This window comes from Scomber scombrus, chromosome 12, assembly GCF_963691925.1.
Source record: "Scomber scombrus chromosome 12, fScoSco1.1, whole genome shotgun sequence".
In the NCBI taxonomy this organism is placed as follows: domain Eukaryota; kingdom Metazoa; phylum Chordata; class Actinopteri; order Scombriformes; family Scombridae; genus Scomber; species Scomber scombrus.
The window spans coordinates 9,628,894-9,656,408 of NC_084981.1; the positions used below are offsets into that span (position 1 = coordinate 9,628,894).

Below are 27,515 nucleotides of genomic sequence, written 5' to 3' on the forward strand. Positions count from 1 at the left end.
ATTAAGTGTGAACTAATCACATGAAGACATTTGTTAATGGTGAGCAACAGGAAGTCATGACACATCCTGCAGAGTCATCCATCAGTTAAGCGTTACTTAAGTATATGATTTGTTTGATTTATTCGTAAGTGTTACCTAAACACCTGCTATTCACAGTTGAATGGAGATCATTATCCATGGCCATGTGGAACAATGAAATACAGCCTCTGCATCCTCTTTCTTTTGATACAACTAGCACATAGAGCATTTTCTCCCTCTTGAGTGCTTCTGCGAGGCATCATTTTAGTGCTGCCTGACCTAATTGAACAACCTCAACATCCAATCTTTTCAGGCTCAGATTACACACCCGCCTAGTTTCAGCTCGGATTAACCTCTGAAAAGAACTCTATAACAATTAGTGGAACAATGAAGATAAAAGGCCTTGCCTGAGCTAAGTTGTCTGAACCTGACATATTTTGCCCCTCTTAACAGTATGCCCTCAGGGGGCACATGCTTCCATGTTGTACTTATGAAAACGCTTAGCAGAGTATACAAAATAGTATGTCAACAAGGCGTCGAGCAAGAGGAAACATTTCTGATCTATCATATATTACTGTTTAGAGATTGTGTTACTGGAGACTTTGATAAATGCTGAGTAATTACATCACTGCCTCGCTATAAGAATGTTGGAGCCTCCCCGAGGATCATTAACTGCTGACGGATTTGGAGTGATGAGGCCTTGGTGGGTGGTCCTTATCTGAGAGTCAGGAAACAGGGCCAGACCCATAAACACCAAGCTCACCACAGAGGAAGCCCCTGTGTTTGGAGACCACACCCTAAGTTGCTGTAAACCTTGTATGTGCCCAAAATAAAAGAAAAAAGAGATCACTTAAAGCTACGTCCAAATCTCAGATTCACATGGGAGCAGCCGAGGCAGAGACGGCCAAAACTGCAGAGAAAACAACAACCCGGCCTGGTTTCATTTGCGAGACTGGTCTGTTCCAGTAAACATCAGCGCCCATGCAGGCAGAGTATTGCTATCAGTGTGTCTGCTCCACGCCGACACTATAAGAATAGCAGTGTGTGTTCCTGACTCACATCATCTGCTTAGCAACACGCACGCTGGCAAGAGCAGGACAGAGCGACGTGATTGGGAGAGACCAGGACCCTCAGGACACAGAGCGCTAATTGCAAAGCTGTTTTTCTCCTCCGTTTTTAACAGATGCAATACGCCAGCCACAGAAAAGGGGTTGCATAACAGGATTTTACAGCAGATACCCCTCCTCCTCTGTGGCTCTCCCTTCATTTCCATCCTTTTATGCACTCCCCCCCCTCCCACCCTCTTCCTAGCAACTCCATCTCTTCCTCTCCATCCTCTCATAACAGCTGGAACGGAGCCAGATGGTTCTGATGCTATTTTAAAGATTACATACAGAGAAAAGAGAGAAAGAGTCTGTTTTTTTTTAGATGTTTTCACTGCAGAAAAAATAGAAAACCAGGGTAGAAAATGCATGCTTATATGTGTGTATTTGGGGCACAAAAGAAAAATCCTTTGTTAATTGCTTCAGAGGCAGTGTTGTTGACCTGACTTGGGTCTTTGGCAGTCATGACAAAGGCCTCAGTGTGGCCAGTCTTTGTGCAGCAGAGCTGGAAGAGCGGTTTCCATATTGGGACAATATGTGCTGCAACCTCTGACCCTGCTCAGAGGGGGTGGATAGAGAGCGCTTGCAGATTCGCTATTCAAAAAAGCATTCCAGGCTCAGGCACATCTACAAATAAGAAAAACAAAAAACATGTTGGCACAAGTAGACGACGCACACATGCAGACCAACTATTACTTTTTCATTCGTCAACCCTGCGGGCCAAAAATTACACATGCAAGCATTTTGCTGTCAGACGGGGGCAGGGCAGACTTGGCTGGGGGAGCTGAGAATATTTTGCAACACATACACACACAGACTGGTGATCTCACTCTGTAAGAGTAGGCGAACATGAAGTATTTGTTGCCACGGGGCCAAATGAGTGTGTGTGGGACATCAGCTTGAGGGGGTGGGATTTGTTGTGCTTTGTGGGAGATGGGAATTAGAATTAGACATAGCTGTTGTATGACTTTTTTTGTTCAGTACAGTTTCCACATCAGTCCCGGGTAAAACAAAGAAGAATTACGCAATGTTAATGTTACTCAACCCTGATTACGTTTTTTCATGTGAACAACAGGGAATGGGATTGGACTCTGTGTCTGGGTGTGTATGCGTACATTTTCACCGAATACACAAAATATAAAAAAGACATCTGCTTTTGCACACATACACAAAAAATCTGCTTCTCAAAATTTTTATTGCTATGGAAAAAATCACCTCATGAAAAGTGAAAGTGCCTCCACTGTTTTGTGCTTTCACTTTGTGCATGCATGCATGTTCATGCGAGAGTGCATGTCCCTTATCGCAGGAACACACTCTTATGCACTCTTTACATGTTTGGATGACTACATCTGCCATCCATAATAACCCTCGGAGTGATGTCCAATGTGCTGAGTATGTTCTGATGTTTGTGTGCCTGGTTAGCGAGGGTGAGGGGAGGATACTCCAGAAATAGAAAATGCTTCATGGAAACATCAGAATGGAGAATCATTTCACTGTAAAGGCTATTTTCACAATCGCCCTGAAGGAGCCGAGGCTTGTCTGTTCCATTTGAGCTCCCTTTTTGCCCTAATTCACTTCTGCAACTCGAATGTATTTAACCCAATGTCAGCTCTGACTATCCCCCTTTTCTCCTGTCAGGTAATGTTTGTTACGAAAGAGTTGAGTGCTGTTTTTTTGGTCTGGGAAGTGTTGTTAACACCAGAGATATGATGATGACTAAGTTACAGTATGTGAGGCAGCAATCATCGTCTCTCTGAATGCCGGTCAGGAGATGAGAGCACAGCCATGAGTAAATAAGGTGTGGCTCTCTGGAGATGACTTAGAAAGGAAATTCATTTCCTTGACCAATCAGTCTATGAATCATTCTGTTTTAGAGGATTCTACCAGGATTTATACCTATGTGGTGCTGAGAGCAGCCCAGTCTTGGCAGCTTTTTCTGGCAGCATGTTCTGAAATAGACTTGTCAGGACTCAGGAAACTACAGAGAACGTTTATATAAGTGGTCAAAAGCAAGCAGCACATTTTGTCATGTTCAACATTAGTCATGGGTTCACCAACTCTAAAGCACAGCATCATGCAGCTATCCAATGTATTTACTGAACAACAAAACAAGGAATAGCAGGGCTTGGAGCTTAATGCATAAACATACTCCCAGTTGACAATGCTGGATTGCTGATGTTTCATAGGTAGTCTATAACATATACAATATTTACCATCATCTTAGAAGAGCATGTTTGTATGCTAACGTTTTCTAATTAGTACTTCAAAGAAAGTACAGCAGAGTGTGATAGGCGTGTTATTATTGCAAGTATTTATTCATAAACCAGAGTAGAAACCTGATAAAGACATGAATTAAGACATGTGAAAATACTCTGCATGGAACAAAGAAGAAGTATAATTACCACTTTGAATCCTTAAAATTACATCTCCTCTTTCACCCTCATTAAAGATTCAGAATCTATAAATATGCAAATATATTTCATTTCAGAAGTTTAACTGCAGGACACAAGAGGTCTCCTACTTCACTGTAAAATCCATTTTCAGTGTTGGTGCACTGGAGGCTTCAAGTTTCACACTTTTTTAAGTTGAAAACTGGGCGAGGATTGGCTCCAAACTAGTTGTGATGTCACAAATCCTGCTCGTAGGTACCTTAAACTCAGATTTTCAATGAGTGTGGAGAAATTTTCCACTTTCAATAGATGAATGTAAAAACAGCCTTCTAGTGTCAAAGTCTGCACATACACCATTCTGCACCGTAAAGTTCAAACATCCAAGTAAACTAATAATAAACAAGACACATTTTTGAGTGGGGACTTTAAGGTCCATCCTGATGGGTAAGTGTGCATGCATGAAAGTTCATGGACATCCAGCCAATAGTTGTTGACACATTACAGTCTGGTTCAAAGTGGCAGACCGAACAACCAGCCAACAGAGATTGCCATTCATATAAAGCCATAAGCAAGTAAATCAGGGCATGTACTCATGCAATCAGGAAAATGTTCACACTGCAATGTTGGAACACCAGTACAAGCCCACCATTTCATATATAATGTCCCATGTGACTTATTAAACATTATGGCACATACTGTGGTAAGTCAAGCGCAAAATTGAATCACATACAGTATTTCATAACATGAATGAACAGCAGCTTCTGACATACGCAGCATTTCACACGCCGCTTTATTATGGTTGGGCCAGCCAGTAAATTCCACATGGGGGTCTCTGCTGACCTAACATAATGCCCTTTACATCATATACATATATTGAATACGTAAACTGTCCCACATATACCATCGTCAGTAATGTGAAAGCTATACACTGTGAGTTGTTAATCACTGGGATGTTCACACTTTTGTACAGACAGACAGGTACAATGACACAAATGACACATATAAAGGCACTGTCTGTGATGTTAAACAGTTTTATGGCTAATAGGGTCCATATTTTCTTGTTCCAAGCTAGCAAATACTAAAGCTGAGCAAATTCTGATGTCACATCTGTGCTTTGTTCCCTAAAAATACCCGTAATAGCATTTTGAAGAAAAAAGGAGAGGCCTGATTGTTAAGTGGCAAATCCAGGCCTGTCTCCTCCCACCATTTACCCACAAAACCTGCTAACCCGGACCGGCTCCAGCCTGAACACTTGATCAATGCGTTTCCAGATCAATAGTCTTATTAGAGCTGCAGCTGAGTGGTGAACAAAGCCGATTAGCTGCGTCTCCACAGCATGTCCCCTCAGGTTGAAGAGGAACACAGAAAAGGTCACTAGTCACAAGGTCACTGAGTCCTGTGGAGCTGCTGGTTGTACATACTGAGGCGGCCCTCAGCACATATGATTAATAGAATTAGACATTGATCAGCACTCTCTGTGCTTGCTCTGATCCATGCAGAAATCCCATTGATTTTTAATCATGTTTAGCTCCCATTTGGAACAATGCTTGCTCTGCTGCTAATGCAAATGTTTGAAGAAACCACTTGAACCCTCTTATGATTTGTAGTTATAAAGACGTGCTCAAAAAGACGTTCACATCTTTCTTTCTTTTAGAAATTTCCTGCCAGTGCTTTAAAGGTCAACGAGTGCAAAAAGCCTTCATTTGAGACTATTTCTGTGGATGCCTGAAGCCGAGCAGTGAGGTGCGAGTTGATCTGACAGTCAAAGAAGGTAATGTTCTCCAGTCAAAGGCAACGACATGAATGGAGTCACAGCTGGGGTCATTTTTGTTAAGTTTTTACCCAAGACCTTGTCTGAAAACATGCCAAAAGACACTCAGGACTTTGTGAGTTCTGCCTCTTCAGGTAACACTGCATACATGGATGGAGTGAAAGAGATGTATTCATGCCTTCAGGGTAATTTTGTGATCATGGGTACCTGGGGCCGTATAAATCTTTTCAGCAACTAATGGGCTTTCAATGATTAACATGACCATTCACTGGTGTGTACACAGCATTATCTAACAGTTTGCTTTCTTTCATTCAAGCATTCTCATTGATAAGACTGCATTAGGTATAAACTGAATGAAACAAAAGCTTTATAAATAGTTTGCAAAGTGGTTAAAAGTTGGAGATAAACACTGCGGGCTTCATGTGAAAACAGAGATGACTGTGTTTTCTTGTAAAAGCAACTTTCCCAAGACCTTCACATGTGTGACTACCATCCTTAGACCGAAGATGAATGGGCTGCTCTCTCCCCATTTCCACAGAGATATAGGCCTTGTGTTACGATCCCCAAGTTGTGAATAGAAAGCTCTCTGCACTATACTCTGTATCCTGAAACCCAGTACTAATAGGGGGAGTAGCACTGTCCTGGGCAGCTCTGACCCCCCACACAAAGGCCACCTTTGACTGGGAGGCCTGTAATGAGTTGGAGGCGGGAGGGGAGCAGAGGCCAGGGGAATATCTGATGACTAAGAGGCTGCGAACGCCACTGTATGGGACTGTGTGATTAATGAATGCAGCATCATCACAGATTGGCCTTCACCCAATGCTGTGAGATCATCACCCCCTCTCCCTCCTCTTATGTTACAGTGTGGAGCATCCTGGATTAATCTTAATAGGAAACATATACTTTAACATATGGATTATTTCCTTCCATTCAGACAAACTTGCTCGTCATTAGGGTAGTTTTTAGAGTCAGAGAGGTGCGCTGTAGACTGTGGATATTGATCTGGAGCCTTATGTCTTGTGTGCTGGCTCAGGGTTTATTTGCAGCTGCGGTTACTGGAAATGGATCCCTGGAGCGATCTGGATTCAGCTGATCCAATTAAACGCTGTGAATAATTGATCTGACAGTGAAACCGAGCCCTGTCACATGGGAGCGGTGACATCATCTTTTAAGGGTGAAACTGTACTCCTGTGCAGACTGCCCCGGGTCGTTTGTTCCACAATCAGTCCACTGTATCTGATTACCGCCTGTGAAGGACACAAAGCAGACCATGAGGACAGACGGGGAGGTTACACTGGCATTATCACGCTCAGCAAGACTGTACAAAGACAACGGACTCACTGATAGCCAGGACCGGGAAACTCATGAGATTGTCACATGTTGGTGTTTGCCAACCTGAACCCGCTACGCTGAGAGGAATAAAGTTCTGATTTCATCTGGTTACAATGCTGAAGCTGAAGTTACTTTTTTTTTAATAAAGGAAAACAAATCTTTCTTTGTTTCCATTCTCACAGTCCTTATTTGCTTCTCATTTAGGGATCTGTGCTGCATTGCGTGCTACAAAGGCCATTCCTAAACAAGACCTCCATGTGAACCAGATGGACTCTGTGTGGGTCGATTATCTTCCTGGCCATGAAATAAGGTGCAAATAGGAGCCATCTTTGACCCTGGCCTTGGAGGAAGCTTAGATTGTAATATCTAATGAAACCCCTCCAGAGAGGTCTGCTCCTGCCGCTCACCACCTTTTCATCTAGATCTGCACCACAAATGAGAAAAGGAGGCTGTTGAACATCCAACATCTTGTCTGAATTAGACTCGAACCCTTGGGCAGGAACGGGGGGAGGCCTGTTCTCCATGTCTCCCCTCGGTTTCTCACGGAGGGAGGAAAGGGTGTGGGGTCCTACTTTCAGCTGACTCTCATTCTGCAAACATTTTGCTGGGTCGGCACTTCTAATCTGGTCATAATGAACTCATGGGCCTGATGAAATCACCTAGAGACGTTCCCACCACGTGGTCACACAGTCATCATGCATCATTGTATAATGTCCAGGTTTCTGAAGTGGCATTATTGCTCTCTGCTCGTGGAAAGTCTACAGATTCATCAATTGAGCCTGACTCAGAGAAACATGACACAGAAACACAGGTGTTTGGTGGGGGGACTGTCCTGTCATCATGTCTTAGCCTATCATAGCATAACTGAGAGCAAAGGGAACAATCTGCCTAGCTAAACAAAAATCCTTCCAGTAACTCTACAGCTCAGTTAACCCATTGTATTTAATTTATTTTGTCCACCAAACAGAAATGTAAAAATACTAATTTATAGTTGCATGCTCTAACTATTTTCACAGTTTATAGATCCACCTAGTATTTCTGTGCATTCTTTTTGCTAGCTTGCTCACAACAAGACGCCAGGAAGTTACCATGCCTGGCTGTTGTTAGTCAAGTGTGTTGTCAAATATACATTTCTATATTTCTGTCTGTATGGATTAAATAATCAGGATAGCATCTTTAATAGTGCACTTTAGGGGTACTGGCAGTTATTTTTTAAACTTTGGACAGAGCTAGGCTAGCTATATGCCCTGCAAATGAAATCAATACCACTCTCTGTTTATTATGAAGCTACAGACAGCAGGCAATTAACAGCTCAGTACAGACTAGAAGCGTAGCTAGCTTTGCGCTATCCAAACTTGAAAAATATGCCTTTGGGCACCACTAAAGCATGCTAATTAACACAATGTATGTTTAATCCATACACCAGGAGAAATGTAGCTATTCACCCCCACTTCCAGTCTTCATGCTACTAAGTTAAGTTCATCGCCTCCTAGCTCCAGCTTTACTCATAGACATGAATTGTCTCAGTCTTCTTATCCAACGCTCTGAAAGACAGTGAATTAGTGTTGTGTCAAAATTCGTGTCCCCAATGATTTGTGCTTTCCTTTATCTCAAACTTGAAACAGACTATAGCCCTAGTCCTGATCAGTTCTCTTGACACCTACCATAACCTAACGCTGACCTAAACTAAGCTGTAACACCGCGGGCAACACAACAGGCAACACTTTAAAGGTACAACAAACCTTAACACAAAAACATTTTCAGTTTCTTTAATGAATAAACCTTTCATGCCTCTAACATTCATTATATGCAAATTAATAGCAACAGCCGCAACTAAAAAGCTACTAAAACTAATGGTTTGCTTTCAATATTTGTCTGGCCCACCCCTCAATATTAACTGCCAATCTATCTCAAAACTCGATTCAAGTGTGCTTCTTTTTTTCCTTCGAGGAGAAGGTTGGCATAAGCAAATATGGTCGTGCCCACACATTTCTCCATGGATTGGGTCAAAGCAACTTTATGCAGGCAATGAGGGGACCCTGCCAGTTAATTAGTCGAGGTTGGTGACGGCTCCATCCATCACCTTACGTTTTCTTTCACCCTGAGATCAAGTCCAGTTGGAGTAATTCCCTCATCCGTCAAACCCAGGGAACATTTCCAACAGCAAAGACCACAGATGAGTGGAGAGCTGAGCCTTTTAAGGGGAATGAAATTCGAGCAACACAGTGACATGAGCTCGACCTCCCAGAAAAGGTCATGTGTTACCATGGCAACAGGGAACACCACCGGTATGTTAAAAAGGTAGCCAGGAGGGCTGTGGGGGTTGGTAGGGGGTGTCGAAACTGAATCCATGGCTGCGGAATTCAGTGGGTGGGTGTGGATGCATGGTGAATATTAAAATATTCTCTCTAAATGAAGTCGGAGTAGCCGTGCCTCTATTCATTACACCACTCTGATGTTCCATAACCATTAACATCTGTTAAAGCCCAGTACGCACCACGACACATCCAGCTCTCTGGACAAGGAGGGTATTTTTAGACATGTACTCATTAGTGCTGAGAGATCATTTGTAACAAAGGACGAGGGGAGAAGGAGGCCAATAACACTGTGAAAGATGGTATCCATATTCAAATACCTGAGGAGCGAGTGGGTTTAACTGGTAGCAAGACGAGCGAGGTGAGGTGTGAGGGGCAGGCCAATCAAAGATTTTGAGGAGAACGATGCAATAAAATAGTCAGAGCAAGGTCAAGGATATTATACACCACATTATACATTATCTGAATGCTTCTAGCTCTGCTTCTAAAACATAGACAATGTGATCTATAACTAATTACATGCTTATAAAACTGGTATGTTCCCTGGACCAGGATCAGACCTATTGTTCTTGCTGTTGTTCAGCCATAATTCAAATGAGCTTGTCAGTTCTATTAGCAGAGCGGCTATCATTCAGAACCGCGCATGGTATCGATTAATGGACTCTCCTCATTGAGACCCGTTCAATTACTCCACTATGAAATGATATATATCCTACAGTCAACATGTGCCATATTTCCTGTTGGTGGTATTGAACTGTGGGAGTGTTATCTGTTTTTCTATAATGGGATTCTGATTTAATTTGCTTCAAGAGGGAAAGTGCCGTGCAATCCGTCTCTCTCTCCAGGTAGAGGTTAGATTGGATAAGAATATAGTGCCATTGTCTTACAAAGTGAGGACACAAACACAGATAGGGTGGTAGACAATCCTGCTACTTCCCTCTTTCTTCAGCACTTCAGCGTAATGTAGCCTGATACAACAGTGCCCCCTGGAGGAACCTTTGTGGTTAGTCAAAGTAAACAAAAAACAACCAGGGGCCAATCCAGGTGTTTTTACAGACTGATATTCAGAATATGCTTCTGTAGTGAACATTTGTCTAATTACGAGATGTTTAGAGAAGGCTAAATGTGTCAAAGTGACATATAACAAAGCCAAAAAAGAGAGAAAATGAGCACAAAAGAGTTGGAAAAGCCATGAAATCTAAATATGTTTTTGCATGCCCCTGCCATGTCCCATCAGGCTGGCACTGTCACTTGCAAAAAGGGAAAACACAATAGAGTGATGGAAGGACTCTTTCGCCAGTGTGGCCTTTGCTGCCACACAATTAGCAGCAGAACAGTGGGTACACTAAATATCCAAGTGCCACTCCACAGGAAGGCCAACTTGGCCTGTGGCTCCAAATGGAGTTAGCCAATTTGGCTGGTGACTTCACTGGCGTGCAAGGCCAGTCATTGTCCTCCCAGCCAGCCGGCAGATGGGAGAGAAACACGGCCAGGTGCTGAGAAGGACAGTCAGTGATGGAGTGATAATATCATAATATCAGTATTAGTATTTATTCATGACTGTAAATTATAACATCTGATGAAATCCAGCTGCAACATTGTTGCTGTGCAGTGGACCATGCCACCTTGTGTTTTGTGACAGAGTGTGTCATGTCTTTGTGAAGGCATGCTACTTTTACAATTTTGCAAGAATTTTGTAAATGAGGGTCCAGTTGCATTACAAAAAAAAAAAAAAAAGACTAATAACGGCAGTATTCTGATAATGAGCCAATTCAGTATGGTAAAGTTTCAGAATGCTCCTTTATTGCTGTTTGATAATTTTTTTTGCTTTGTTTTGTCTCTGTAACAAAGATACAGTATAGTTACTTCCAAAAAGTTGGGAGGACACAAAATAAATCAAATAAAGATGTATGGTCAAAAATGATACAGCTGAGGCTAAGATTTCCTCACTTTTAGACCCAACTAAGCACAAAATATTTGATCTTACACTTCCAATGACATCTTTCACAAATCTTTCAAACTCCAATTTCTGATAAACACCTACATCTTTCAAACTGCATCTTCAACTTGTAGCTCAGGCTTTGCTGTAAAACGTTTGTGATCTTCAAACACCAATGATATCACCAGGATTTCCTCAGACTATATACCATATTCTAAACAAGTATAGATTTTTTTTGTTTTTTTGTTCGGCCAATACATATATTATCATGCAATAATGAGTATTTGCAGAGTAGAAATGCCAAAAATATATTTGCTTACTGGCACGTTTGTCTTTGAACATACTGTATCTTGGACACTTTATACTACTTAATAACCAAAATTGAGGGAACCATATCAAATACAGTATGTTTTCTTATGTTATGTGTTTATGTTAAAAAAAATGTATATCAAATATCATTATCAGGTTTTTCTTTAAACTCTCAAAAGCTGGTAGCCATATCAAATTCAAAAATCTAGTATGGATCATCTGAAGTGAAATTAAACAACACAAAGTATGCCACTATCAAAAGGAGCGAAGCATTAGTTTTCCACAGATTCAGCCACCTAATGTACATCTCCCACCCACACCATGAGAGCCTTCAGATTTTATAATGCACAGTGCTGTTATAAAAAGGGAAAATGAGGATGCTGAGCTGACGTACTAAAATATACACTGGTTCTTAGTAGGCTGCCATTGATTATAGCATCTCCCAGCCTTGAAAGACAGTGCATGCATTTCCTCTTTGTACTGTCATTCACTGGAAATAATGTACAGCATGGAGAAAGCTCTTAGGAGTGGCATTATCTGTAATGTTCTCTGCAGAATGACATGCCTGTAATGACAAAGCACAGCATGCGTTCAAAGGGGAAAAACAGTTTTGCTAGTGCTTACAGACTGCGATTGGAGAAAAAAAAGAAGACAGAGAATGCAGACGACAGGATGGCGAGTGTGATTCAGACCACAGGGTGTCGATTTCTGGGAAAGTGGCTCAGGAGGCTGGAAATTCAAAGACAGAAGGCCACATGGTGCAACGATTCCCCTATGAGGCTTCACACACAACAAGAAATCTATTTACGAGATGGCTCTCTGAGTGTAATGCCACTAATTTGGGTCTGATGAAGAACACAGCAGCCGAGTGCCAGCAACGGGGACTTTCAACCATCCCTAAAAGGATTTTTGAGAGTCCAGATGTGCCGTGCATTGAATTTGATTCAGCTCTGTTAATGCCTGCAGGGCTTTTGAATGACTGCCTTGTCAGGTTATATGCAATATATAGAGTTTTATAAAAAACAGAGATGTTTGCAGTGCACAGTCTTAGTGGAGCAACAGCATGAATACAAGCTTTGAGGACAGCAAAATATTCATTTCAAAGACAAAAAACATATAAAGTATATCACTAATGTCTAACCAAATCACTAGCAATATATTAACAATGGCAATGTGCAATATGATATCTGATCTGTTGATGTTATAAAGGATTCACTGATTTTGACCAGTATTGATTTTTTTTGGAGGAACCAGACAAAGTAGACTTCTTTCCAATACGAATCAATACAGGTGTCTAGGACAGCATCTCCCATGAATGAGCTATGGTCAGTCCCCAACCTCAGACTTATTCACAGATATTTTGGTTGAATTTATGAGAAAAATTCTCGAAATGGAAAGATTCAACTTTATTGCTGAAGATGAAAAAAAGATCTTTATGACAAAAAAAGGAGTATGTGACTGTATGATGGTTTTGCATTCTCCATCCTGCACTTAATCTCACCTTTTGTGGTTGTCTTATTCATTGATGAATGCATAACATGTTGAAGCAAAGCAAAGCACAATTGCTTTTCTTAACATTCACAGAATTATTTGATATGGTACCCCCCCTTTCCATGAGAAACGAAAATCCAGCTGAATAGATCAAGATGTAAGAATTAAAATATATAGCCTATTAAATTTGTATTCAAAAAGAACAACCTGCATGGATTGACCTTTCACTTAACGCGAACAAACCCACTCAGGCAGAAAAGAGGTTTAACAGCTCTCAAACACAAGACAGGCGGGCTGATTGCAGAGAAGGAGGCAGAGTGTGTCTGCTTTTAGAGACTGTGTTGGCTTGAGTGAAGCCAAACTGGACACAAATCATCTGGAGCACCATCCAGAGGGGTGGGCGTGTGGGTGGGTGGGAAGGCAGAGCAGATAAAACGAATCCTAAAAAGCTCCTGGCAGCTGAATAAAACAGCCCCAAAGGCTGTCTGTCATGGCATGGTGTTCAAGCATTGGCCCCCTCTCTCTGTATCTGGCTTTGCTCGTGTCCTGGTTTCACAGCGCTTTCATCTCCCTCCCTGCTTCTCCCATAGGTGCCTGTGTAATTACTACTGACACAAAGAGGAAGAGGCAACCATGAATCTGCAAACATTACAAAAGTAATTAAATTGCTGTCGATTCACTCTATCTTTCAATTCATCTGCCAGTCTGGTGAGTTGGACTGTTTCTGTCTTATTTTTTTGCAACCAGAGTCCTTTGGGCTGCATTAATCAGCACTGCCAGTGGAGCCTGAATTTACCCTCACTTATCATTTAAATTGTGCTCTGTAGTCACCTTGCTTGACTCTGCCAATGTCTAATATTCTAATTTCTAGACTTTAAATATGTCAATATATGGCTTTGAATAGCACATGGTGTTTGAATCATATCTCATAGCGTCAGTCTGCAGGTGCAGGTGTAGAAGGACACACCTCCTGCTGAATGATTTAAGAGCAAATAAAATTGTTACTTTCCAGTCTCTTTGAGAACTGCCTGTTGCCTGGTATTTACCACGGTTATAATATATTTATGACAGCAATGAGGAGGATGTTAAGATGACTCTGCCCTTGATTTGGAAGGATCTGTCTAGCAGTAAACAACCTTAGCGTTGGTGGTTGCAGTGAGTACATATTGTTACCTTTAGCTCCAATACCTGTCACAGATAAAGACTCAAACTTTGACACAAAGTGTGCAGTTTATATTTCTTCAAAGAAAACCCTTTTTGTGTCTTACTTTCTTTTTTCCCTTTCTATAAACCTCCTGAGAAATCCACACTAACATCATGATTGCATCACCTCACACATGTCTTTCCTCTGGGCATCAAATCGGCACAACAGCTGGGCTGTCAGAAGGTGTCATTTTTGCACAAGAAAAAAGGGGAGTAACTGGCTGCAGGAGCTTTCAGAGGATCCTCCTGACACACTGCCGCCTCCCCTGCTGCTCTGCTATGAACTTCTGAACTCCAGATGGGGCTGGCTCTTTGACTTATTAAAGATTTAACAGGTGAGACTGCTGGCGTGCCCTTGACCTTCAGATCTGCGAGGTGGGGCTACAACTGTATGAAGACAGTGGGCGTGTGGGGATTTGAGGGCGAAGGAAATTGACAAACGACTTTGCCAGTCAACAGCGTTGGCAGGCTGTCAGCGGAGAGAATGCAATATCATTTGTAGTAAATTACAAGCCCACACAAAGTGACACAAGACTTCGTAAGTCAAGTTGCTCTGACAGCTCCTTCAGTTGTCATATAGAGCACACATCTGCCAAGAAAACTGCATACAAACTCAAACATGTACCACGCTTTTACCCACATGTGCCTATGCAACCATAACAAAACACACATAGCAACATGGTCAGATGAATTTTACATAAACTGCATCAGAAGTCCCCCGACAGGGAAAAAAGTGGCGCTTCAGGTTCAAGGTGACAGAAGATTTCTTTCTGAAATAATGGCTGGGCAACTGAATTTAGACTTATTTGTGTGTTTCCAACATTTTAACATTTCATATGCTGACTTTTAACATTTTATTTAATAAAGTGAAAACCTTTTGGGCTGTGAATGTTTCATGTCTTGAATCAGATGTGCAGCAGCTGGAGCATCTTCCCTGTTTTGATGAAAATTACATTAGAATTTAAGATACATGAGCGTAAACATACTTGACTATATAGTGGTATATTTGTCCATTATGCACAAGTAAAACTCTTTTTTTATTTTTTATTTTATACAGCATGACAGACTAGCAGATGAATTAGATCAACAAGACAAACCAGGACAGTAGTCTAATAAGAAAGAGATGCAGAGAAGCAGCCATTGTCATAGTCTATCCATCATTGCTAAACAAAAACTGATAACCAAAGAAATACTATGATATCAAAATATTATTTCTTGTATCTGACTGGCTTCCTTTCATGGGGTGGCAGGGTGGTATTTTTTGAGGGAGAATGAATGATATCTGCACTGAATATTTAGTGGAGCAGTGACTGCCTGTTTGTCTCTGATTCCCGTTTATTTAAGGTAAAGCAGTTGGAAGTTCTCATATGAAATGAGTTTTATGTAACTAGAGTACAAGAGTTTGGGGGAGGATGTACTGTACTGTAGGTGTTGTGGAGATGCTCTGATCTCCTCTGCTGACTGGAGCTGCAGCAGGTAGCTCAGAGTGAACACAAGGTGTTTTTCTCAAAAATGGGAGCTGCTGTTACAAAGGTTGAACTTGATCGACACGGCTTAAAAGGAAATCTCCGGGGGAAGAAAATACAAACTGAGATAGGTGAAAGATTCCCCTGTTTAACCCAAAATAGTAAACTGAATATATCAAGTCTAAAAATATTTGAATCACCCCAAAATAGTCACCATACCTCTCAAACCTCTAATTCAAAAATCTAAAATACTGAGGGCTTGACCTCAGACCTAAGCTATGTTCCTTCTTACATACAGTCATACGTTACTCAGATTTTAAAACTTCCTGAAACAAATGTGTGATTTTGGTCAATACTGTTTGAATAAAACTGATGCAACAAGCTGTTAACACAAAACTGACTATAAATTAGCGAATATTTAGACATCAGACATTAGAAACAGAGCAACACTGCAATAATTTTGTGTTGTGCTTCTGTCCACTTGACACACAAGTCCTATATTACTCTCTTTCCAGATATGTTTCTTTCTCTGCCAACCCTGAGAAAAATGTCTCATCTGTTTCTCTGTCAGTTTGGTGGAGGGCAGGTAGCGTACAGGGAGTTTTTGGAACTTTTGCACAGAAATCAGCCGCATGCCATTGCTGAAAAGATCAGTAGGGTTGTGGGCTGCAAAACCAAAACAAACTTAAAGATGCTAAAATGCTCCACAAAGCTGGGGGGTTCTACGTAGATAGTCATTCAATCTATTGTTAATTTAAAATGTGAAAATATATTTTAATCTTAGGGTCTAGTCTCATAGAAATTACATTTATATTCTGCTAATGTATTTGGCAGCTGCAAATTAGCGGTATATAAAAGTAAACTCTGGGAGACATTGTCATTTCTTGATTGTAAAACTCCCTGAGAATCACTGGTGAGGCCCTTTGAGCAACACTGGCAGTGCTCCTTAAGTGGAGTGGATGGTGTCAGGATGCAGTTCTTGAGAGGTGGAAAGTCCAGTAAAAGCCAAGTGGGGCCTCTGGTGAGGCACAAAATGTAGTCATGCTCCAGTTAACCGAGTTCACAAGAGGTTAAGTGGCTATAACTTTACAACAAAAACTTCTGGAATATACTGCATGTACAAGCAGGGAAGATGACAACACTATCTGACAGCTCATGTGTGTATCAGCTGTCATGCTGATTTTGATGTCTGCTGGTGGGCGATAGTTTTGTCTTTGTAGCAAAGGCTGATTCCTAAAACACACAGAGGAGAGCAAACCCTGCTTGCTGCCTCTGCAATGAGGCTATGCGCGGAATAATCTTTTGCTCTGACCTCTGGGACTTCGGGGAGACACTCAGTTGCTGTGCTCTCGACTGGTGAGTCCATTTTACCCCCGGCTACATGGTCCAGGCCACTGACTAGAGCACTGCTTCAGTGCCCACACCACTCTCAGAGGAAGTGACCTCAATACATCCAATAACCCTGCTCACACAAGCGCGACAGCTGTAGAAGATTGGAAACTACCGGGTTTCTTATCTTAGATACTGCTAAAATGAGAGAGTACATTGATTTGGTGGTGTAAATGTCAAATCAAGAATTATTCCAAGTTTTCTCATGCAGCTGGTATCTAAATGACATCTATAAATGAGAAAAAGCTGGTAACTCTATTGGTAATTATTGTGGAAATGAAATTTATTTAATCATAATAAATTGAGTTTTGAGTTCTTGACGCATAAATATTGCAACAAAAATTACTTATTCGCTGAGCTAGTCTTGCACTGGCTGTTTTGGACACCAGATGGAATAACTATTGCGGTTCTAACTATGCTAATTTAAAGCTGCTCTAATCAATACTTTATATTAACAATGTATCAAATAACTATGTGTAGAGTGAACGGTGTTATCATTAGTGAAGGAACCCACCGATCTATGCAGTTCCTGACTCTGGATTTTAGCTTCTTCAAAGTCATTGCTTCGATTTTACAGGCCACATTTTTTATAGATTCACTTTCACTGTTCTCACCAGCATCGTTTCCAGCAGCTGTTTTCATCCATAACCTGTGATAAACTGACTGAAGCTAGCTGTTTGGATCCTCCTGCACCAGCCATTGAGGATTTAGTAACTAAGGAGCCAGAATCTTGAATATATATTCTTGAATATGTAACATACATTCATTATGTGGAAAAAAACATGACTAAAAATAAATGTTAAAAAAAGTGTATATTATATGTATTTTATACTTTTATTATAATATGTTTCCCCATGTCTTTTTGATGTGTAAATAAGCAACTGTTTGCTAACATGCCAGACTGCTATATTGGCCACGTGATAATGGTAGTGCTGTTACCAAAGTGGGCTAATTAGTTAATGCAGCTTTTAAATAATTTTGTATTTTATTCAAAATATGATTGCATGATTGCACACATAACATCCTGAATTCACTACTTTGCTTCTGAACATGGAGGATCCTGGATTTACAATTTTTTGTCAGCAGAATTTTTCAGCACTTTATAGCTTTTGTTCCTGGCAGATGTTTACATTCTATGACGGAGGGCCCTGGCTGATAACAAACAGAAATGAACTTAGTTATTTAATCTACATGAATCGATTCACCTATGGTACCCATTCACAGGCACTGAGCAAATGTGGGGCGCTTTGCAGTCTGGTGATTGTTGAGTTAACATACTGAGCCACAGGAGCTGATTTGTGCTGATTATCCCGGCCTATGTGACTGTGTGCTCCATGGCCAGGTGATTGTGTGGGATCCTGCATTTGGCACTTGTTACTGTTGTTTTCCACAGAGATGCTAATCATCCAGCATGCGCCGGAGGCATGATTAAATGTCACACAGCTACCTCGGTTTTGGCCCTCTCACTGTGAATAAACCTTTCGCCTCCACAGGCTGAGGAGGAGTCTGCAGCTCCACTCTGAACAGCCTGAGCTGCACTGAACCACAGCTCCCCCTGCAGGTCACTCTACAAAAGACAACAATAATCAGACTAGTGGGCACGCCCAGTTGTTTCACATCATCCAAAACTGAACTATTATAAGCACAGAAGAAGCAATGTTAATTGAATTAAAAAATAAGAAGGCAAGCATGGATGTCTTGCACATGAGAAAACTGCCAGTAATGTAGTCCAAATTTTGAGTTTCTTGGTAGTTTAAGTTAAAATATGTACATTTTCACCTGCACATCTGTGCTGTGTATGCCTGGTATTTAATGACCTGTATTACAACCATGATTATGTGACTTTTAACTCTCACTGTTACAATTTTTATTGTACAGGATATTTAAGTGTAAGGCTACCACCCCTCTAAAAATAACACTTAAGCTTAGACCAATTACCCAGTATCCTAAATGTCCTGCATTAACTTCAAACTTCAGTTTCTCTCTGTTCTACTCTGCCAGCACTTCGTAAATCTTCATCCACCCAGATCAAACTAGATAATCCTCAGTCTCTGAAGAGTTAGTAAAATCAAGGAGGGAGGACTGAATGAAGGCCCCACAGCTCCCCATGGTGTCACTGATAGAGAAAAAGCGTTACCCATAACACATATAATACCATAATTTGCTTACAAGTTATCTTAGCACTTACTTTAACTGTAGTATAGTATATTACATGTGGGCATATGGATGTGAATTTTGATGTAAATTCACCCCTTCATTCCTTCCATGACTGAGATATAATAACCACTGGTACCTATTTATCTTTTATGGTAAATTGTCACTCTACATCTCATCCTTGCAGCTCTGGCACTGTGGCCCATACTTACTGCAGTGATTGGTTGATACTCCAGTCCAGGAGCCCTTAACTAGAACTGACTTTTGCTGTTAATGTAAAAAAAACAACTCTTCTACTCATCTTTAATACCATTCTCAATAACTGAGTGTGCACCTTGTATTTTATCAGTTGTATTTGTTGACGTTGTCAGTTCTTGTTATTTTGTTTCTATTAGTGTACTTAGCTGTGAGCGGGCGTTACTGTATGCTGAGCCAACCCTCCCTGTACAAATAAAGATTGAATGACAGCCTTAGTGGACATGGGACAGGCCATTTTAAGGCATACATTTTTAAAAGACCATACTACCATGTTCCATATGCTTTTGGTGAAAATGTTCTTGACTACATACATACAATCAGAATCAGAATGCCTTTATTGTCTTTGTATAGTTAAAAACAACACAATATGGAGTGATACTCTTGTGACATCCTCCACACATTCATTCAAGGCAGCATAGCCAGCCCACATTTGTTAGAATAAAATCTGAGTATCAAGAATAAAATCTGAGTATCAAGTAAAAACAATCAAACCACGGACATAACGAGACAGCCTGTGCTGATGGGGCTCAGAGTTTTTACCATGAACACCAGGAGCCACTGGAAGGTAGGAAGGCTTCCTGGGCAAGGAAGCATCCCAACAATGCAAGGCCCATAGTGTCAGAAAGTGAAAATGCAGAGGTTAAATGTAGAAGATAAAGATAAAATAAGGAAAAGCAACAAGGAAATAGAAACGCAAATGGAAAAGGGAATTGCCCTTTTAAATGCCTGATTAAAAGCAGTTTGCAAATTCAGTTAGTTATTAAAATTGCATTTTCAAAATATTTTTGAAATTGAATTATCTAGTATTTGTAAATGATGTTTTTATTGACTATTTTGAAGTTGTTTTGTGAATCCACTTTGCATAATTCCTCTTTTAAAATTGTACAATAGTTATTAATTAATGAAATGCTTTAGTCTTTCTGTGACCCTTGGGGTCCTTCATATTAGTCTTCACAACAATGTGCAAATTGTAATATTGTAATATACTCTTTATCTTTATCTTCCAAGTGTATGTATGAGATAAGGTATGAAATAGATGACCATTATAATTGATGATTCTGATCATCAGACTGTCCTGCTGCCATGACGCATGATTTCTTTTCTGTTGAGTCTGTGAATGAGCTCCTCCAGGTCTTCCTTCAGTTTACTTGCTTCGGGACGGTCCTCTGGATTCACACACAGCATTGACTTGATTATGTCACGCTGCAACAGAACAAAAACAGCTACTGAGATCCATCTTAGATCTAAAGAAAGCTAAACAACAGTTTTGGACTAATAATAAAAAGGTAAATCATTTAAAGCCTCAGATTCTCATCTGTTCTGTTGGATATTATTTCCTAATATTCACACATCAACTGTTTTGTCAGGGCTCCTAATCAATGCAAACACCAAGTTGTCAACATTGTGAGAAAACTGGCATTCTTTAAAAATGCTGATTCATAGAATAAATTGACAAAATGTTGATGTACCTCTTGGGGAAAACTGTGATGAAACCCATGGGGAAGATTCTGTTTTCTGGCATTGCCCAAAATCTGTAATTCAATGATAACAGAAGAAATAAAATGTTATTGGCCTGACACACCTAATGAATTACACTATAATGTTCCGTTGAACTTTATTCTAAAAAGGTATGTGATACAAATATCTGGTACTTTGACAACCTTAAAATTCAAATAAAAAAGGTTTTTGAATATTAATAATGACATACTAAGCATGATTTTTGATTGTGACTGAACACCTCACCACTTCTCTTTCATGAACAGTGCAAATTCTCCAATGCAGTTCCAAGATTATCAGTCCAAGAGGAAATATGTCAACCTTTCTGTCATAAGACTGCTCACTTTTCTGTTATGACACAAGAAGACAGCTTTAACAAAAACCATAAGGCATAAGTATGATATATTAAACATAACCAGTTGTTCTTAAAAAAATAATAAAATAAAGAAACTTTTCAAAACAAAACTGCATTAGAATCTAACCTGCTCAGGAGCCATGTACAATGGGGTTCCTCTGTACAATGTTCTGTCAATGCGGTTTCCAACACCTTCATCCTTCTCAGCAGTGACCAGACCAAAGTCCCCAATCTTAATTTTTCCATCCTGCCCAAACATGATGTTGGTAGGCTAACCAGAGAAAAGAAACATAAACATCTAACTACATGACACATGTATAGATGTGCAGTGATAAATGATAATCTTCTCTGGTTCATCTCACCTTCAGGTCTCTGTGGATGAGATTATTGGAGTGAATGTACTCAACTCCACTGAGTATTTGCAGTGCAAGAGTTAAACTGTCTTCTCTTCTCTTGAAGTCTTGCAGAGATTTCTTCACATTCCGTGTATTCCTCTCATCTATCCACACTCTCAGTGTTTTGACACACAGCTCCATCTGAATATAGAGGAACTTTGTAGGTGGATTATCAGAAGACCTAGGAAGGTGGGAAAAGACAAACGGTGAAACCACACACCTCCAGTCAAGTAAGGACTTGAGTAAGAGGATGAGACTTACAGGGATGTGCTGCAGCTGTCTTCTGTACCATCCCACGGGCAACCTGTATCCTCCACCCAACATGTGTAGTATCTAATAATGTTGTCGTGATTGAGGTCTGATAATGCCTCCACCTCTTGTTCAGCTCCTCTGATAAGAAAAGGACTTTTTTGATCAATGCAGTCTTTTATTGCATCTCTTACTGATTGATTATTTCATGAAATAAATATTAAAATATGAAAGATGATCAGATACTTCGCTCACTTTTTGTTTGGGACTATCTTTATAGCATAAGGCCTCTTGGGAATCTTTTTTTTTGCCTTATAAACATGACCAAATGCTCCTTTGTCGAGGCACTCTATGGAGTCAAATTCTGCTGTAAACTTACTGTTGAGGCAAAAGATTAGTCTTTTTTAAAATTGTATAGCAGTTATGAATTAGACACCAAACAAAATAAACACCACATAAATAGATACCAATATTGCACTTTCATAATTTATTCTTCCATACCTGATGATCTCTGACTGGACTGACGTTTTATCACTGGGACTGTTTCCAAAATCCTTTTCTTCGGGAATCAATTCATCCTTATTAAACCAAATAAATTATGATTGGTTTTAAACTATAGAACAAACAACTACATCATTGAAATGATTAAAATATCGTAAAGGATTACTTCACCTCACTGCTGTTTTGACCTTCCTTTTGGACATTTGCTGCAGTTCTAACAAGACAAGAATAATGATAATAAGCAATAATGTCAGGTTAAACACTACATATTGTAGGTTCACAGTAGATCACAAGAATAACTTACCCTCTTTTGGACTTCACATCAGTATTTTCATTTTCAAGACCAAGAGACAAAAAAAAATTAAATTAGGGCCAGTTTAATGTTCCTAAAAGTTTTTTACTGACATTTGTTTGACACATTGAAGAAAATCAAGGCGTTTAACCTTTGACAGAAAAATATAAATGTTTTTTTAACAAATCCATAGCATGAAAAAAAATCTCAAAAACTCTACATTACAGATGAAGGTTTTTTGACTCGTCAGTCAAGGTCTTGACTCAATTTTGAACAGAACATGGATATGAACAGTTTGTGGACTCTGCCCTGTACTTGTCTAATCCTTGATTTAAGATTTGATAAGATGCTAGTATCGGAGAGCGGCTGCTCAATTTCAATATCTAATAGACCTAAAAGTAGAAACACATTAACAGACCTGATCCTTCGATAAATCAGTGAAAACAACAATGTCACTCGTAGTTGATGGCGTGCTTTTTGATTTTTCGTCAGCAGACTCCCTTGGAGTAGACAAAACGTGACATTAGTAAAATGGTTTCATATCAAACCATACCAGCAGTCAGTGACTTACAGTCTGTTTGGTGGTTTGGACGATCCGGCTGGTGCACCATCGCCAGGCACAGCTGATCCAATAGGTACCTGAAAGCACAATGCCATTAAGTGCTATATTTGATCAACTTTTCATATTGATTCTTAATTAATCCAGAGTTTCCTGGAAACAGAAAGAATAATAATACCTTAGTTTGCATATTTTACAGAACGGATTTTAGTTTTAGCAGTTATGAGTAAATCTCTCTACAACAAAAATGATGACCCTCTTAAAGCTTCAGAAAGTGTTCAATAAGCACACTGTCACACTACTAAACTGACTATACTATTATAAACATATCTGAATATATAGAAAACTATGGAAAATGTCCATTATCTTTTTCTTCCAATCTGACTCTTATAGAGCAGACCAGGTCAGCTGACCTGCATTTTTCTAGACCAGAGGTCACTAATAGGCGGACCACTGTCCAGATCTGGACCCAGACGCCATGCTATCTGGACCCGGACCTGTATCTGATTAAATTCTGACTGAGCATTTCTATTTTAACGGACACAGCTTCTCCAGCCATTATGGTAAAAGTGGACTGTAGTACAGACCGGAGACCCCTTGATGTGGGTGGTGTCAAATGTTTGAAGCCGCCCAGTAAAAAGGAATTTTTTTAAAAAAAATTCTAAAACCAAGCACTTTATTTAAGAAGCACAATCAAAAGCGTTCTGTAATGCACTTTATTTTAAAATTGCCTCTTTATTTGATATAAGAAAAGAAAATGTATTTATCTTATTCCTTTTTTATTTCTTTTATTATTTATCTGAATCCCACAAGTTCGGTGTAAATACCAATAAATGTTGCCATATTATAGAATTCTACAGTATTTATTTGACAGTCTACAATCTAGCCACTAGACACCGATGCTGATGTAACTACCGTGCTACTTCAAGGTACTGAAAAATAACAGACATTATGATGTCCAAGACCTTCACTTGAGGAAATGTTCACAAATTGCACCTCGGTGAATTTGAACTGAATACCTCTGTTCTAGAACATTTCTGATCCAAAAGCCAGGCTTCTATCTCCTTAGTTTTCGTCTTTGTTTTCCCAAAGGCAGCTTTGTACTCATTATGACAAGCCACAAACCTGCAACAACAAATAACATTAAACATTTTATTTACTCCATTTCACAGGCTGGCTAAACAATTACAGATGAATTGGGATGCAGTTTGAAAACTTACGGAGCAGCACCATTTTGTCTCAGATTATTTGGCTTCACAGGCTTTAATGGGACTCTCTTCTGTTGACCAGAATCATTGATTTCAAAGTTGAGTTTAGTGATACATTTCGGATGAACTGGTGCAGCAGGATCTTTTGTAGCATTTTTTGCCTGAAAGAAACAAAGAAACACGTTTTGGCCATCACTACCATCTATCTGGCAAAGAACAAATAAATGTGACATGCTCTGTACATACACACAATCCAACATGCACCATTTTTTATCAAAGATGGATAATAATCTTACGACTGGTCCTGGGTTTTCCTTATTGTTCAAAGCTCTCAGAGCATTTTTAGCTGCATTCTGCCTGGCTGCCTTTTTGTTTCTCCCCTCACCAATGGGAAAGCCTTTACCATCAACCACAGCCCTCTGGAAGAATCTGGGATGGGAAAATATATGTAAGGGTACAAAATATATGTAAGGGTACATGTATATTAACACACATAATGTTGGATGGAGGTAATCCCATGTGGATGCAATGTTCAGAAGGTCAAATATGTGCCAGTACACATCTCTTTATTGGTTTTTAGTTTTTGTCCTGACAAAGTTCATATCATTACTTTGCTTTCTATCATGGTATTATGAGATTCATGATGTGTAGTAATGTTTTATTATTTGGTGCTGTTCAGCAGCAGGAATGTGTGCAAGGCAAATATCCCTCTGGTACAGTTAAGTGTTATCTTATAGGACCAAGGATATTCAAGGCCTTCAAAACAGTAATAGACGCGCATCAATTCAAGCCTTAGTCAAGGCCGTAGCCAGGATTTTTCAAATACCGAGGTCAAAAATGAGACTACAATTTATATGACTGTTAGGTTTAATCCATGATGTATTTATACTGCTTTCTTGCTGTGCATTTCTCAATTATGGTCATTCTTGTGGTCCAGTTCTTATCATTTCCAATTGTGCAACTTAAATCAACTCCTATTTCAGTATTCTACAACTTCCATGGTTGTATATTTAAAAATTATAACTGCAATATATTATTTTCTTTGTTTGTTCTTAAAATGTGGAATGGAGCACGGCCTGCTGGGAAAGGGAGAAAAGGGCGAAAAGGGCTCGTCCAATGAATGAACAGTTTGCAAAATCGGGTCAAGTCCAATTCACACATGTAGACAACATATTTCTGGCGATTTCAAGGCTTCACTCCACCGCTGGCTATAGCCGGATACTTTCGTTTTGACATGGCAGGGGAATCTTCAAGTACGTGTCACATGACGGTCCGTTGACGCAAGGATAATTGTCTCGTCGGCTATTTTCACTTCACAATTAAACAAAAATTCAAGAAAAAAATACCGAGGACATGACCTCGGTGTCCTCAATGGTAGCTACGGCCATGGCCTTAGTGAGCCGGTTCATTTGGCTCAGCTCACCAAGAAGAGCCGGCTCTTTCGGCTCTTCATTTTACCATTATACCTTTTATAATTGAGCCAAATTTAGCGCTGTTTTGACTTATGATTTGTATGTGTACACATATATCTCTTAAAATATTCAACACATCCTCTGTACTGAAGTATTCAAAAGTAAAAATTTAATTTTCTAATATCAATAAATTGCTGTAGCCAATTGTTTTCATTGCATTTACAGACCCATGTAACTCTCTGAAACGACCCAATGAATGCACTGACTTGCTTGTAGAACCATTCTACTACACAAAGCAGATAGAAACACCTATAAAAACTTAAGCATAGAAATTTTTAAAAAGGACAGCTATTGACATTTTCATTTTTTTATTTAACCACACACCCCTAACAAAAGCCAATACTCAAGTAAAGTACTGAAAAAAGTAAATTAAATACAGGACTCAAGTAAATGTGCTGAAATGTACTGAAATCTGGTCAAATAAAACTGTAGTAGCAGCGGCAACAGTGGAGTAGAGGCACTGGCAGAAGGAGGTAGGCTAGCTTGCATTTTTTCTTCCAACTGCACTGCTGGATGTGCAGTTCTCATGTGTCTGTGAAGGTTGTTTGTGGACCCTGCTCGATAAGACAACTTCGCTACTAAGTGAGCTAAGTTTGCTACTAAGCGAGCTAAATGTGCTGCTAAGTGAGCTATGTTTGCTGCTAAGCGAGCTAAAATTGCTGCTAAGTTTGCTGCTAATTGAGCTAAATTTGCTGCTAAGCGAGCTAAATTAACTTTGGCGCTAAATAACTAAGGTTAACACATACGGGATAAGCGAGAAAGTCGCTAAAAGAAGAAGAGGGGTGAAGGTGCTTGAGCAGAACTACGTTTACATGTACAGCAGGTAATTATCCACAGTAACGAAGAATATAGCTAAATTTGCTGAGTTGAGAGCTGCAAATGAGACGACGGAAATGGCAGTATGTCTAGTGATGCGGTATCAGAGCCCCTTTACTAAGTTATTAGAAACTCCCTGGCAGTAATTTCTCAAACTTTTTGTCCGAAGCGCGTTTTAATCGAAAGAAATTTATAAAATATCAACTGTGTATTATCAGTCAAGCTCTATTCTGTAATGCACAACGCATTTCACTGGATTGATGATCTCACTCAAACATCAAACTGTGTGCACTGCGCTACATAAACATATTTCTTCTTTTTTATTTAGGAATAACAAGTTGGTACGCAAAGAACTTGGTTTTGAGTATATCATTTTATGTGCAAAGCTAGCTGTGTAAATACAACCTGTAGCTTGTTATCATACTTTTCAACTCACCTTTCAGTGCGATCTTGTCCCTCATAGATAATGTCCTCATATTTAACTTCACACTGTGTTTTCGCTGCATGCTCGTTCAGTTCAGAAATGTAGTTCTTTTTCTTCCCCATTCTGAATCATAAAGCTATGCATGCTTTTAACAACAGCATGCACTAGTTATCGTGCTGCAAGTGAGTTTTAAATTACCCTCCCTTCAGAAATTGCACGCCCACCGGATGTTGTCATTCCTGTCTCCGTCTTCGAGTGACGTAAAGGCTCTGGGTAACGGGAATGTCCGAAGAGGTACTCACATCTTTTTTTTTACCTTATGAGTAAAAGTATTTTTTATCCCTTTTATCGGACTAGGCATTTTATCATTGATGCATCATTGTATGAGCTGGATTTTTGTTGCATCCTAGTCGATTGCAGTATATTGCCCTTTACTTACACCTAAGCTCTTTGTCTTCAAATTGCCAATGATTAGTAGTGCTTTTAAATTAAATGTAACATCTGATGTAATAGATTGGGTCAATCCAATCTGCTAACAGGGAGTACTTGATGTGAAGTGCAGTCAGAGGTCAGTGACAAAGGATTTAGTAATTTAATGTTAAAGATATA

At 39.8% G+C, this 27,515-nt stretch overlaps 1 protein-coding gene across 1 annotated transcript; it reads right to left on the reverse strand.

Moving 5' to 3' along the window:
• Window positions 1-20,161: 20,161 nt before the first annotated feature.
• LOC133992280 (interferon-induced, double-stranded RNA-activated protein kinase-like) lies at window positions 20,162-23,405 on the reverse strand. Its single transcript, XM_062430999.1, has 11 exons — window positions 23,400-23,405; window positions 22,999-23,066; window positions 22,307-22,349; window positions 22,136-22,212; window positions 21,890-22,012; window positions 21,647-21,775; window positions 21,353-21,566; window positions 21,118-21,261; window positions 20,882-20,983; window positions 20,608-20,670; window positions 20,162-20,341 (listed from the first exon to the last, which is right to left on the reverse strand). Exons 1-11 carry the CDS (start codon window positions 23,403-23,405, stop codon window positions 20,204-20,206), a joined length of 1,107 nt encoding a protein of 368 aa, XP_062286983.1. The 3' UTR covers window positions 20,162-20,203.
• Window positions 23,406-27,515: the final 4,110 nt, after the last annotated feature.

Bases quoted from the DNA above. Each gene is read 5' to 3' on its own strand.
- LOC133992280 (XM_062430999.1), bottom strand. The intron at 21,567-21,646 runs GTAAGTCTCATC...CCACCTTCCTAG, and splicing joins GACAGCTGCAGCACATCCCT to GTCTTCTGATAATCCACCTA. The intron at 20,984-21,117 runs GTTAGATTCTAA...GTGTCATAACAG, and splicing joins TGTACATGGCTCCTGAGCAG to AAAAGTGAGCAGTCTTATGA.